The 15,139-nt window shown below is 52.8% G+C and overlaps 1 protein-coding gene and 1 pseudogene across 1 annotated transcript; one reads left to right on the forward strand and one right to left on the reverse strand.

Moving 5' to 3' along the window:
* Nucleotides 1-560: 560 nt before the first annotated feature.
* Nucleotides 561-2,984, reverse strand: LOC136548719 (autophagy-related protein 23-like). Its single transcript, XM_066540144.1, has 4 exons — nucleotides 2,831-2,984; nucleotides 2,089-2,480; nucleotides 1,227-1,656; nucleotides 561-1,003 (listed from the first exon to the last, which is right to left on the reverse strand). The coding sequence occupies exons 1-4, from the start codon at nucleotides 2,982-2,984 to the stop codon at nucleotides 561-563; spliced, it is 1,419 nt and encodes a 472-aa protein (XP_066396241.1).
* A 10,102-nt stretch (nucleotides 2,985-13,086) lies between these two features.
* Nucleotides 13,087-14,824, forward strand: LOC136551875 (protein transport protein SEC13 homolog B-like; annotated as a pseudogene).
* Nucleotides 14,825-15,139: the final 315 nt, after the last annotated feature.

The following is a 15,139-nucleotide window of genomic DNA, read 5'->3' on the forward strand; positions in this document are numbered from 1 at the left end:
CTCACCACCTTTCACTCGAGAGGCAGCCTAGGCTCTGAGGGGGTTTTTTCAAAGGACTTGTCTAGAAATCGGAACAGAAGGTAAAACGCTTTACGATAACGCTTCAAGGGAGACTCGGCCATGCTTCCGCAGGGTCGAGCCTCCCTCGGGGGCTAGAAGGGGGGGGAACCCCCCTAAGTCCCGGACACCATTTCTTAATTGATTTTCAGTTAAATTCCTATGCCAAACTCTCTCTAGCGCGCTCTAACAGACCATTTGTAAAGAACCTAAGGACCAAAAGTATGTCTCAAGGCTAAAAGGCCGACCGAGCTGTGAGAACGACCTATGCCTCCGGGCTATGGCAACTCCCTCACCACCTTTTACTCGAGGGACAACTTAGGCTCCAAGGGAGTTTTTACAGATGATACGTTTGGAGGCGAGACAGAGGACAGAGGCTCGGAAATACAATAAAACGATTAGAAAAAATGTATATATACAAGCACCTCACAAAGGCCTCGACGGCCACAAACGTCACGATACAGTAATAAATCTAACTTATTACATGGCCCCCTCGGCCTAGGTCAAGGCGCAGGGTCTCCCGCGTCGGCAGATGGCAAAGGAGGGACCACCTCCTCTTCGAATAGCTTCGCCAACGCCGTGCCGGGGCCCTCGACTGCCGCTTCTAGCCTCGTCAGCTCCTCCTCGGCCTCGACGGCATCCTCGGACATGACATAGCCGTCACTGATGCCTTCGACGTCGATGCTAGCATAGTGCAAAGAGACGACAGCCAGGGCGCGTTTGACGCCTGTGTGTAGCGCCTCTCGTAGTCGTTGATGCGCTTGGCCAATCAACGCAGTCAGGCGGCTCCTAAGGGAGCTGCCCGATTGAACCCCCTCCATCTCCAGGGCCTCACAGACGGCGCAAGCGGCGCTCTGCAGCGCCTCATGCTCCTCGATCTCGCGATCGAGCACTGTCTGCAGCGCGACGGAGGCCTCGGTCAACCATGAGACCTCATCGTCCAACCCTGCGCCATAACAAGTAGAATGGGATTAAGCGTCAAAGAAAACAAGCCAAACAGGGGCACGAGGCCTGCAGGACTCACCCTTGGCCTTCTCCTTCCAGCGCTAGACCTCAACACAAGAGGCCTCGGCTGCCCTGGAAGCCTCCTTCTCCAGTTCTGCGTCGCAACAAGAAGTCAGGTGTCGAACGCATGAAAAGACGAACGAAACAAAGGGAACAGGACTCACCCTCGGCCTTTTCCCTCCATTTTAGGGCCTCGCCTTGGGAAGCCTCGGCCGCCTTGGTAGCCTCTGCCAAGGCACCTTTCGTTAGCTCATGCGCCCGCTGCTCCGCACCCAGCTGCCCGGTGGTGGCTACGGCGGTGGCCCTCACTTCTTCTGCCCGGGAGTTGGAGGCGTCTCGCTCGTCGGCCACACGGGTCAGTTCCTCCTGTAGCTCCTTGACCCGTGCCGCCAAAGGGGCGACCTGCCCCTGAGCTATGGCTGCCTCAGCCTCCCAGTTGTCACAGCGAAGATGGAGATCCTCCGCCTCCACGCTCCGCGCCGACAGAAGCTCATTGGCATGGGTGAGCAGCTCCCTCTGCCGACAGAGCTCATCCCAGACGCCCCTTTCCCGCCGAAGGAACAGCGACTTCCCGAAGGACCGGGCCTCGAGCTCCTGGATAGGCAGAACACAAGTTGAGCACTATGAATAAACCCAGAGAAAGACAACGTCACATGAGAAAAGGGGGATACGTACCCATGAGACCCCGGGCAGGTCATTGGCCACGACGGACAGTGTTGTCCGCAGCGACCGTTCCGCCAGGCTACGGTACTACTCGAGGGTGTCCCAGCGACCCCCCTCAGCCATGTCCTCAAGTGTGAAGATGGGCTCCCCCTCGGGGTCGTCCTGGCTCCGCCACTAGACACGCGGGTGATCCCACCTGTACGGCTCAGGCCACACTCACACAAGGGCCGCACTTCCCTCACCCGAAGCCGAAGCCGGCTGTTCCACGGCGCTAGCCACCCTGGCATCGGCCACCCCCTTCCCCCGGGAAGCATTGTCGGTAGGGATCGGGTGGACCTCCGCCTCCCAGGCGCTCCCCTGTACCGGAAGCGCGCTCTGAATTGGCGGCAGGGTTGAGGCTTGCCTCGCCTTCATCTCCACCTCCAGGGCCACCGCCCTCGCCGCGCTCACTCCAGCCTCCACCACTTCGGCCCCAAAGTTCCTGGGCACCGCGATCTCCACCACCTCAGCCCCTGAGGTCCGGAGGGCCTCGGCAACCATGGAGGCCTCGACCTTGACCTCGCCCTCGGTGGCCTCAACAACCGAGGGGGCCTCGACCTCGACTCCGCCCTCGGTGGCCTCAACAACCGAGGGGGCCTTGACCTCGACCCCGCCCTCGGTGGCCTCGACAACCGAGGGGGCCTCGACCTCGACCTCGCCCTCGGTGGCCTCCACGGCCGAGGGGGTCTCGGCCGCACCCACAGTGGCCTCGACAGCTACAGGTGCTACGGCCTCATGGAGTGTAGGCTCCTCCTCCTCCTCTCGCCCCACGGCCACCTTGGTAGCCCCTACCTAGGCGACCAACTCCTGTGCCTCCACCGCCCCTAATGGAACCCGTGCCCACCTTGAGCGCCTTGCACGGTGCAAAGGCAGGCACTTTCGCCTGACGCTTCCGAATGAGGGCAAAACACGGTCAGACCCGCGACCAAAACAAAAGCAGGAGATGTTAAAAGACTTCACTAGCGAAATACTCACCCCGAGCGGATGCTCAACCGCTTCTTCACCGCGTCCCTCCTCTACAACGGCGGCGGTGGCGCGGCCCCCGTATCCACCGAGGCCGGCCGACCTTCGCCGGACTCCAGCGCTCGCTCAACCCTCGGTGGAGCCGGCCCCGCAGCCACCTGCTCCACCTCTGCCGTCGAGCCCAGCGGGCTGACGGCGCGCTTTGCCAATGCCCTCGTCTCGGGCGTATCGGCCTCGGCCGTGGGGCGGGCGCTCATCTACCCCGAGTCGCCGTCTCCTCCTCCTTGGGACACCGGACCACCCGCCGACGCCCCAAGAACCATCTCCCTGACGTCAGGGAGGCGGTCGAGGGGACCCCGCTCCACCTCACCACCATCATCGCCGCTCGAACCCTCCACCGACGTCAACGGAGACACCTCCACTAGGAGACCCTCGAGCTTCTGCTTCCAGCGATGCTTTTCCAGAGCGTCGCGCTCAACGATCTTCTTCTTACGCTTTGCCGTCTTAGCGTCCTTCTTCTTCTTCTGGGCCTCCGCGTATGCCCGGTTCGCCGCCCGCCGCTGTGCGTCTTCAGGGACGGGCGGTGGGGAGGCTCGTATGTCCCTCATCCCCTGTAAAAAACAACGAATACGAATAAGGGCTCAGGCCAAGGAGAGGAACAAGGAGGTCTTGGAGGCTACAGCCGCACACAACTCACCAGGGAAAGGTACCCCGGCGTCGGGTGCATCAGGAACAGGGATAGGCCGCCGATCTTCTGCCGCCCCTCGACCGTCTCGTTCACCCGGCGCAGAACCTCCTTGTCAAAGAGGGGCGTGGCGGACATCCGGATGTCGTCAATCGGCTCGTCTGGCATCATCTCGAACAAACGTCGCCGCCGCGCCATCAGCGGCAGCACCCTCCGGCGATGGAAGGCCGTCATCGCCACTGCCGCCGTAAGGCCACAATCGCACAGCCTCTCCAGTGCCTTCAGCAGTGGCCGCAACCTGTGTTGCTCCTTGCTCGGGACGCCATACCGCCAGTGCTCCGGCTGAACCTCCACTACCCTCCCAGTATAAGGAGGCAGCCCGCCGTCGTCGTTGCGGAGGTAGAACTAGCTGGAATACCAGCGATGGTTGGACGACATGAGTTGGGCTAGGATGTAGAGGTTTAGCCGGTCCTGACGCACTTGGAGAGTGTAGCCACCGGTCCTCGTCACCTTCCTCGTGCCCATCATACCCGTTGGCCTGGTGGTATGCGTCGCCCGAAACAGGTGAAGCCACAACTCCTAATGGGGAGGGATTCCCAGGTACCCCTCGCAGACGGTGACGAAGGTGGCCGCCTGCGCAATGGAGTTGGGGTTGAAGTTGTGGAGCTCCACGCCATAGTAATGCAGGAGCGCCCGCATGAACCGATCCGCCAGAAGGCCAAAACCACGCTCATGGAAGGACATGAAGCTCACGACGTAGCCGTCGTGAGGCCTCGGCTCTGGTTCGCCTCCCGGAGCCATCCACTCCAGCCTGCTGGGATCGATGATCGGGCGGAGGAGACCGTCGTCGACGAGTGACTGCAGCACTCCCACGGTCACATCAGACCGATCCCATGGGTCCGCCGGGAGGACCACGATGTTGGCCATGCACACGGTGGAGGTCGCGACTACGGCGGTAAGGCTCGCTTTCTGCCTCTCACTCCCCCCTCTCTCCCTTCTTCCCGATGCTCTCTATTTTTCTTTAGCAATAGCTAGAAGGTAGCAAAGGCAGACATAGGCAAGGTAAGGGGAGAAGGGGTGAGGCTCACTTCGTATTTATGCAGGGAAGGGAGCAAATCATGGGCGACGAAATCAGGAAGTTTCCCCCTAAAATCCACTGCGGTTATCTAGATCCGGTCTTACCGCCCATGCGCCCACTCCCTCCTCATTAATTGCGCGTACGGTTACGTCCCGTCGGCTGACACCACGTCGCGTCCAACCTCAGCAGCAGCAGGCGCCGTTTCGCCTCCCCGAAAAAGCCGCCTCAAAAGACGCGCCTGCCGTTGTTAGCCGTAGGGAGAGAAATAACCCCCACCTGATTCCTTTCAGGCAAAGGAACTGGGCACCGAGCCCACTACGGTCTAGGGGTTCGAAGGCTGGGCCCTTAGGGGTTTCGACAGCCGCCCCAGGGCAATAGAGTCAGGGGCGACTACAGGCGAGCCTGTACGAGGCCGAGGCCCAAGCAAGCGAAACGCTTGGGACACCCTGTGTTGTGTCCGAGACCGGCAGGGAGGTCTCCGAATGGAATCCCACCGTAGGGAGGCACCGAGCCACCGAGGCCCAGCGAACGGCCTTGGCACCCACTAGAGAAACCCTCCGGTACTCTTGGAGCGCGTCTCCGGACCGCTAGCCGACCCCTAGTGAACAGGGTACGGGCCTCCACTTGGACTTACCCGATAACAGCTCACCGGAAATGCCATTGCTCGCGCCCACCGAGGGTAGCATGGCACATTCCACCCCTCCTTCCGAGCGAAAAGGAAGCGCGAGAGTCAAACAAAAAGTCAGGAGAACCCCTGACGGCCCTCTTGCTCCACGCAGAGGCTAAGGGACTCTTCCTGCAACACATTACCGAGGCCCAACGACTTAGGCTCGCACACGAGGGGGCTCGGCAAAACAAACCCTCCTTCCGAGCGAAAAGGAAGCGCGAGGGTCGTTCAAAAAGCCAGAAGAACTCCTGACGGCCCTCTTGCTCCGTGTAGAGGCTAGGGAGCTCCTTCTGCAAAGACGCTGAGACCCCGCGACCTAGGCTCGCACCCGAGGGGGGCTCGGCAGATAGACCCCCATGCGCGAGGGGCGAACCAAAAGCCAGGGGGACCTCTGACCGCTCTCTCGCTCTGTGCGAGAGACTCGGGGGCTCCTCCTACAACTTTGCCGAGACCCAGCGGCTCAGGCTCGCACACAAGTGGGCTCAGCAAACAACCCCCTGTCCGAGCGAAAAGGACGTGTGGGGGACGGACAAAAAAGTCAGGAGGACCCCTGACCGCCCTCTCGCTCCGTGCGGAGGCTCAGGGGCTCTTCCCGCACCCAAGATAAAGACAAGCGACCCAAGCCCGTTACGGTCTAGGGGTTCGAAGGCTAGGCCCTTAGGGGTTTCGACAGCCGCCCCAGGGCAACAGAGTCAGGGGCGACTATGGGCGAGCCTGTACGAGGCCGAGGCCCAAGCAAGCGAAACGCTTGGGACGCCCTATGTCGTATCCGAGACCGGCAGGGAGGTCTCTGAATGGGATCCCACCGTAGGGAGGCACCGAGCCACCGAGGCCTAGCGAACGGCCTCGGTACCCACTAGAGAAACCCTCCAGTACTCTTGGAGCGCGTCTCCGGACCGCTAGCCGACCCCCAGCGAACGGGGTACGGGCCTCTACTCGGACTTACCCGATAACAGCTCACCGGAAATGCCAGCGCTCGCGCCCACCGAGGGTAGCATGGCATCTTCCACCCCTCCTTCCGAGCAAAAAGGAAGCACGAGGGTCGTACAAAAAGCCAGGGGAACCCCTGACGGCCCTCTCGCTCCAGGCAGAGGCTAAGGGGCTCTTCCCGTAGCATCGTCGAGGCCCAGCGATCCGAACTTGCATCCATGGGCTCGGCAAACACAATGAAAACCCCTCACTAGAAAGAGAAAAAAGCCCCTGAAGAAGTGAAATCACTCCTCCAGGGCCTCGGGGGCTACACCCGGCGGGTGCGCTCGCGCGCACCCACCGAAACCTTGAGTACGAAACACCATCCCGACAGGAACTATCAAGAGCCAATTCTCATCAGAACCTCAGGGGGAGTGCCTCCACTCCCCCCAAGGCTCGAGGGCTACTGTCGGATACCGTGAGAAGGGGTACCCTAAGCAAGAGCCAAAAAACGACTGCTTAGACTTCGTAAAGATCGAAACTAGCTAACAACCGCTGGCCTCAGCCGACTCTCCGACTCGCCCGAGGCCCCCTCATTGCTGGCCTCGGGCGACCTCTCACCAAAGGCCTCGGCCAATTCTTCATATCGCTCGAGGCCCCCTCACCGCTGGCCTCGGGCGATTCCCCACCGAAGGCCTCGGCCGACCCCCTCTCGTCGCAAGCCTCGACCGGGTTGCCGACCCTCCGCCTCACGCGAGGCGGGCTCGGCAACACTCCGCTGCCTCTTCCTTCACCTGTCCCTCTGACAAAACGTCGCGTCGCATTAACTCAGCCAACTGCTGCCACTGACATCGGCCGCATGCTCGGCACAGTACAGCGGAATGGCCGACGGGACGGGAGGCAGAACTAGGCAGGGGTTACTCGCCACTGTGCCCACCGCTATGCACATGGTTGACGCCCATGCCTCACTGTGCTGCCAACTCCTGCTCCGAGAACAACGCGGCATGGGGAGCCACGTCCGGGATACTGTGGCCTTGGAATCAGTACCTAGGACCAATAATTCCCTCCAAAGCCTCGGCAGTTTGCTTCAGGGGCTCGGCAGCCTGAGGATCCATGTCCGCCGAGCCCCCCACGATGGCTCAGCCTCGGCATCTGCAGAGCCTCGGCTCCCTACGACGTCATCGCACGATGACCGGCACGTCACCCACCATGTCCTGCCTCAAGCTGTACTGGAGCCCCACGACGCACAAGATCAAGTATGATCAGCGCGTCACTTCTGCACGACAAGGACGGAGCCACTCCATCGACCATACCACAACAGTGGCCGGCTGCAGGTCTCGGACACGCCATCCCCATTCATAGAACGCTATGTAGCAACATATATACGTTCCTGGTTCTCCCTTAGAGTATAAAAGGGAGGGACCGGGGCCATTTCTAGGGACGGAAGAACAACGAGCAGAAAGGGGAACTCACCAATAGAACCACACACTTCTACGCTGCTTGAGAACAACGCCTCAAGCAGCTCGCACCACCCCCGCCGAGATCTGGGGCTAGCTCCCTCTCTCACCTAGCTTGTAACCCCCTACTACGAGCACTCCGGTGCAAGGAATACAAGATCGATCTCTCAGACTGGACGTAGGGCGTCGATTGCCTGAACCAGTATAAACCTTGTGTCTCTTTGCATCACCATCGGGGATTAGGGGCACGCAGCACAAATTCACTCGTTGGTTAAGGACCCCCCCGGTCCGAAACGCCGACAGGTAGGTGGCTTGCATTTTTAGTAGGCTAGCGCAACACTCGCTTCGCCTCATATTTATCTAACCGGTTTACTAAGTGTTGTTGTAGAAATTTTTAATAGGCTATTCACTCCCTCTAGCCATTAGGACCTTTCAACAGCCCCCGTGCCCAACAACGTTGCTAGTACCAGCATGGCCAGAGCCCATTGATGGAGCCTCGCACGCGTCGAAGCCTCCTTGATAGCCCCGGCCACCGCCGAAGCCAGAAGCATTGTTGTTGCCGTAGCCGTGGTTGCCATAGCCACCACCGAAACCTCCACGGCCTCTCCTCCCCCGGCGACCACCACCAAAACCTCCACGGTGCGCATTGTATCCTCGGCCACCAAAACCGTCATACTAGAAGCCACCGGCTTGATAGCCACCACCACGGCCACCGTACCCCGGATTAAACCCCGGGTGAAAACCAGGATTAAAACGTTGGGATTGACCACCAGTGGTAGCCCTGAGAGTACGTCGCCTGCTGGTGAGTTGCCGGTGGAGCATGGTGTGGCTGCTGGTTTTGGTTCAATGCCGGTTGAGCACCAAGTGGAATGTCCACCGCGTCCAGCCATTGCCGGAGGATGGAACGAACGCACGACGTCGGCGTAACAACGAGATGGGCGAGTATACGATTGGCGGCTAGAATTAGGGTACCGTATTCTGGTTCCAGTGCGTGAGAAGAGATCAATCAGACCCTTCACAGGCCGGTACCACTTCCCAGGCCAAATACATACCAAATCTTGGCACACACTCTGTTCCAAATTTGATTTTGAATTTCCCAGCGTAATTCTCGGCACACCGTCCGTGTTGCCGAAACCGACAACGGACCGTAATTTCGAGATCACGCGTGAACCAGAATCTGACGAACTGGTAGCTCCAGCTAGCAACGCCGGCGTTGATGAATGACGAGAGCCACTCCTACAAGGTGAGGATTTGCTTCTCCAAGCAACCTCCAGTGCGTCCCCAAGAGTCCGTGGGGGAGAAACCCTTGGAGGCGGCAACTAACCTCGCCATGGAGTAGGCTTCCCGCGATGTTGCACCAGCGCAGATATGATACGTTTCGCCAACGGCGGTGTACATCTAGAAGAAGACGTAGTAGCACTTACCAGAGTACCTTCGTTGAGTTCATGTTCAGCTTGGAGTAGATCCTGTGTAGAGAAGCCGACCTCCGCGCGCCACCGCGATAAGCTCTGGTGTGGATGGACTCCAAACCTCTGCAGGAGCCGCAAAGGATCTGGCGTGGATGGGTTCCCTTCTTCTTCTACAATGATCTCCTCATCGACTTCCTCATCTAATTCATCCGAATCCATGTATCCACGCCAGAACTTGGAGGATGGAAACTCCATCCCGTGCTTTGCCGGTGGCTTAGAGCAGATCGCTGCCACGGATTCCACAATTGCAGATAGTTCTGCCCTTGCACTTGTGTAATCCGCGTCCAAGAGGCTGTCCTTGATGACGCTCGATGAGGGCAGCCGAGGCCTTAGCTTTGCCTTGATCGCCGGAGCTAAGGTCAGCCGCCGACTCATGCATCGCTGTCCTCAGCCTCAGACTTGGGTTCAGACGTTCAGTTACCTCGATCTAACAAGACAACGCAGCCACCACACATACTGTATGAAATCTATATCCATTTTTGATATACATCTAGATATAATAATATGTCTAGATCCATAGCAAAATGAATGAACCAAAAAAAAGTCAAAGCGACTTATAATTTGAAATGGAGGGAGTATCAAATATATATGCTATAAAACTATAACTATCGCTTATATTAATAATAACTATATTTATATACCAAACAGGAAGAGATAAATATATAGAAATATATAAGTATAATGTAATAAGTAAGAGGCTAATGTTTTTCATTCTTCATTGCTCGCAACACATTCGACAGTGATTCGATAGACTCCAAATCTCCTTTCTTACGTGTCTATATAAGTTAGAGTAACGTGTCTAAGCACAATGTGATGTTTTCGGCTGATGGTTTTTACAGCTGATAAGCCGGCTGAAGCTGATTTGTTATGAGAGAAAAATAATGTTCCATGGCTGATAAGTCAAGCTGATAAGTTCAAGCGAATAGGGTGTTTTCCGAAATGACATGGTTCGCCAACTTTCATACATGTCTATATGAGTAAAATGTTTAAGTGTGATGCAGAGTTCGATCACAAAACGAATTGACAAACACACACACACACAATAAGATCACTGATAAATCTCTAAACCTCTTGTACCCATTATGAGCTAAACCAGAAATGTGTTTAAGCACACTATGGAGTTTGATTTCCAGATGAATTAAACGTATGACGTGATCACTAACTAAATCTTTAAACCACAATGTCATCCAGGTATGTGTGTGGTGGTATAAGTTGTTGCGCGAGTTCAGTACTACATTTTGTACTTGAAGAGTTGAAGAATAAAAAAAAACAACCTAAACGTCTTGTCACAAAGGGTACATGCATGTTTGCTAGTTTCATGATAAATTGAATGATACTAATTTGCATAAATATTGAGTATTTTTATGTATATTTGATTAAATTCGAATAGTTTGACTTTGACTAAACCTATAATATCCTTTTTAGAAGAAAGGAATTACTATACTCTTTGTTTTGAGATTTAGCAGCCTGTTCGTTTGAGCCTGTTCATTTGGCTGTGGCTTATCGTAAACGATCATAAATTTCCAGTCCGAAATAGTATTTTTCTCTCACACAAATCAGCCAGCAGTACTTCTTCACGAACCAGCAATGATACGAACCAGCCAACCGAACATTGCTCGTCAAATAAAAAATCTTGCAGGAACCTTCTATTCACACGTCACACACAGCAATATCCACCAACAATTAATTAGCATAGAGTAATTTAAAACCGTGGTTTGTGATGATGGGATCGGTAGGTGGCAATCATTCGTTATTTGACTTTCTGTTTTTCAGGTAATAAATAAATACTCTAAAAAGGACAAACAGGATAATTTTTGAAGTTAGGTCAGCGGAGGCGCGATGGTCACTATACGACTTCACAATCACAACACATGTACTTTACTATTTTTCTGCCAACGTGCAAGGTAGGATAGTAGGACGCCGCACTCTTGGTAGTGTTTAGTTCTCAAAATTTTTCAAAATTTCTCGTCACATCGAATCTTTGAACGCATGCATGAAATATTAAATATAAATAAAAAATAAAAGTAATTACACAGTTTAGACAAAATTCATGAGACGAATCTTTTAAGCCTAATTAGACTATGATTGGACACTAATTGTTAAATAACAATGAAAGTGCTATAGTACCATTTCGCTAACTAAAAGCCTGAACTCAAAAATGTATCCTAGACTCCTAGTGTCTTCCAAATCTCCTCCTATCAGAGAAAAAAAAAGGAGGTACAAGTCTGAAATGGAGGCACCCTGAATTCCTGACCCAATATCGTAATTCAAGTACTTCTTCTAGAGGAAACAAAAGAAAAATTGATGAAATATAATTCCATGCAGGTTGCGACAAGTGAACAAGGAACTGGAAATTGAAATGGTGTCAGCTGGGCCTCGGGAGTCAGGACAGTGTGGTATCTGGACATTTCTTGGGCCCAAAGCCCAGTCCTCCAGTACGAAACTTGAATAGTTTTGATCGAGAGTCTGATTTCTAGCACGAAAATCTGAATGTTTTTTCAGTCCTGTTTGGATCCCTCCTATAAACTTTAGACGAAGGGAGTAGTTCCTGTGCTTTTCTAGACAACAATGAAGGAGTTTTACTTCACCATTGGAGGGGAAAACAAATAGATATAACAATGCCAATAAAAAGGAACCTTTAAGCTATGCTAACTAGATAAAAAAAATTAGAGTATCCTTGAGCCTCCTAAGCAGTCTCCTGCTAAGCCGGTGCTGCCGCTGTGGAACAGGTGGGCCTGCTTGGCGGCTTCAGAGCCTTTCGCGAGTACCTGCTTCCAAGCGAGGTGAGGTGCTGATCATGCAGCGTATGGGCTACACCAAGGATCCATCAGCGCCATCTGCGTCAGAGCTAGAGGCCTTTGACAACATATTCGACGGCAACTTGACTGCGTCCAACGTCGAAGTGTTGGACGCGCTCTTTTTCTGGGCGGTGGAAAGGGCTCGTCCAGGCAGCCGCGAAGGCGCAAGGCCACCTCCTAGGTCGCTACCGCAGCGTCGGTTTTGGTTGTTTTTCCATTTATGTAATATCAAAAGTGCAGTTTTTTTTTTTTTTGCTAGGATGGTCTAGCTGCGGCTGTTTGAGGTCGACCTCCTTCGGTACTCGATAGAGGCGCGTTGTCTGTATATTTAAACTCTTCTTCTTAATATAATGATACGCAAATCTTTTACGTATTCGAGAAAAATTAGAGTATCCGTCTACATGCTGAGGCCTCCTCTGAATTGGGGGATTTTGTTTTATAGAGGATTAAGCACTGTTTATGCCTTTCAAATGGAGGATTGGACCATATAAAAACCGAACCAAATGTCCATACGCTGCTCATTTCACAGGAAGATAATAAAGGAAATGTGCCTCGAATGCAAAGCTCTTAGTGGCCTGTGAGGAAACAATTGAAGATTAATATTGTATGGCTAGTTATAATTGAAGATTAATATTGTATGGCTAGTTAATGTGAGAATGATTAATTTATCTGTCTGATTCCTTTCCTGTACTTTATCCAAACGGTTGCTCTTTTAGTTTTTAACTTTTCACATGTTTCTCAATCTTTTATATAGCACGTGTATTTCTACGAAAATCTTACGTTTTTCTTATTCCTACATTTGATCTTTCTTGCGTTCCTAAAACAGCCCTGATAAATACTCACCACTGCCATTAGCAATGGCAATACTCTCTACTCGTCACCTATGAATTATTAGAATCTAATTGCGAATGAAATTATAATAATCTAGATTATGGATTAAATAACCTGGGTTGTTTAGATTTCTGGATTAAATGTGCTGGATTGTAGAATTTGGTGCTTTGATGAGAAGCTATAATTTTCTAACATTGTTATTATTATTATATTTTTTGAGAAACTGTTATTATTATGGAATTTCTAAATACCCCTATTATTATTATTATCTGAGATAATACGAGGACTATTTCATTGAATTTGAGCTAAATGGGCTCTGCACCTGCCTGAATAGTCCCAACCCGAAGGCCAGCCTCGGGAATGTGGCAATGGTCCCAAAACTAACCCGGCCTGGGCCGGGCGGAGCCCAGTCCTTGGAACTGGAATTGGCCGATATTTGATCCTCCCCAAACCCGTATACCCACCGGAGAAGTGTTCGTCTTCCCACTTCGCTCTCCTGATTCGGTGAGTCCTGAACCGCTCCACCTCGTGCTCGTCCCATCTCGCATCTGGCCGCGGCGCCGGACCTCGAGGTGAGCCCCATCTGCTGCTCTGCTCTGCTCCCTCCCTCTCTCTCTCTCTCTCTCTCTCTCTCTTACGAGATCTGATTTGTTTCTTACGGTTCTACGAAATTCTCTATTCAGACCCTCCAGATGCGGATATTCAGATCTGAGATTAGTAGCATCTTATTTTTCACCTTTTTATAACATTAGGAAGTTTCCACATTTATGGTCTGCAACTTAAACCTATTGGCATGATACCGTAGCGTTGCTCATAGATAGCTAAGTATTTTTCTTATTGGCATTACTGCGTTAGAGGTTTTTGCGAATTTCAGTTCTTGTAGAGATGGAATCTAGTCGTATTTGTTCTCTACTGCTTCCTGTTTTTTCCAGGAAACATGAATGGAAATTTATATTTTGCTTTTTTTTTTTCTACCAGGCAGGAAGGAGCCTAGCCTAAGGTCGTAGATTTGGGCGTCCCAGTTTCAGCCCATTTGCTAGATGCCTCCCCACAAGATCGAAACCGGGCACCAGGACGTGGTGCACGATGTCGCCATGGATTACTACGGGAAGCGCATGGCGACAGCCTCCTCGGACAACACCATAAAGATCGTCGGCGTCAGTGGCACCTCGCACCAGCAGCTGGCCACCCTGAGCGGGCACCAGGGTCCGGTCTGGCAGGTCGCATGGGCTCACCCCAAGTTTGGCTCCATGCTCGCGTCCTGCAGCTACGATGGCCGTGTGATCATATGGAAGGAAGGGGGCAGGCCTGACGAGTGGGTTCAGGCTCATACATTCACCGAGCACAAGTCTTCCGTCAACTCCATTGCTTGGGCGCCCCATGAGCTTGGGCTATGCTTGGCGTGTGGTTCTTCTGATGGGAACATTTCGGTCTTTACTGCGCGTGCTGATGGAGTTTGGGACACTACACGCATTGATCAGGCGCATCCAGTGGGGGTGACTTCGGTGTCTTGGGCTCCAGCAATGGCCCCTGGCGCTCTGATCACTGCTGGACCTTCTGGTCAGTTTGAGTATGTCCAGAAACTTGCATCTGGTGGCTGTGACAACACTGTTAAAGTATGGAAGCTGCAGAATGGAAGTTGGAGGATGGATTGCTTCCCTGCCCTTCAGATGCACAAGGACTGGGTGAGGGATGTGGCCTGGGCTCCAAACCTTGGCCTCCCAAAGTCTACCATTGCCAGTGCATCTCAGGATGGAACTGTTGTGATCTGGACTGAGGCGAAGGAGGGTGAGCAGTGGGTAGGCAGGATTTTGCATGACTTCGAAAACCCCTGTGTGGAGGCTGTCGTGGTCGCTTACTGGGAATATTCTGGCTGCTTCTGATGGTAATAACAATGTGACCTTGTGGAAGGAAGCTGTTGATGGTGAGTGGCAGCAAGTGACGACTGTTGAACCATAAGTGTTTGGATTGCTTGGTGTGGCCATAGTATTGGAATTGTTGATCATTTTCGATTTTGTTGTATGGTACTCATAGTTGCAAAGATATTGTGCTTCACTAACATCAGAGCTGTTTCTTCCTTTCCTACCTTTCTTTATATACCGTATGCTATTGTATGTCTCTGTTAACCCGTACCTTGCCTGGCAAACATGACTGATATGATAAGCATGATCTTTTACTGGAATGGAATTGGAAATTCAGTTCTTTTTTGCAGTGATTTTTTAGAATGAAACAGCATGCCTTGCGACGCATACCTGTGTTTGTCTTGTGTAACACCAGATCCCAACCATTGCTAAGCTGACAGTTTGTATGAGAGCAAATTTCTTGTTAGTTTGGCTAGAAAGAGTGTATGTAAGGAAGTGAACTTTGCTTAGGCCAGGGCATGCTCATTCATATCTGTACTAGAGAGATTTTGGAATCAGGGAATCTTTTTTTTTTTTTTTTGTTAAGAGGAATCGGGGATTTAGAATTGATACAAGTACATCAGTGACAGGGAATACATTATTATGCTGGTTTTTTT

Source organism: Miscanthus floridulus, chromosome 4, assembly GCF_019320115.1.
Source record: "Miscanthus floridulus cultivar M001 chromosome 4, ASM1932011v1, whole genome shotgun sequence".
Taxonomy (NCBI): Eukaryota; Viridiplantae; Streptophyta; class Magnoliopsida; order Poales; family Poaceae; genus Miscanthus; species Miscanthus floridulus.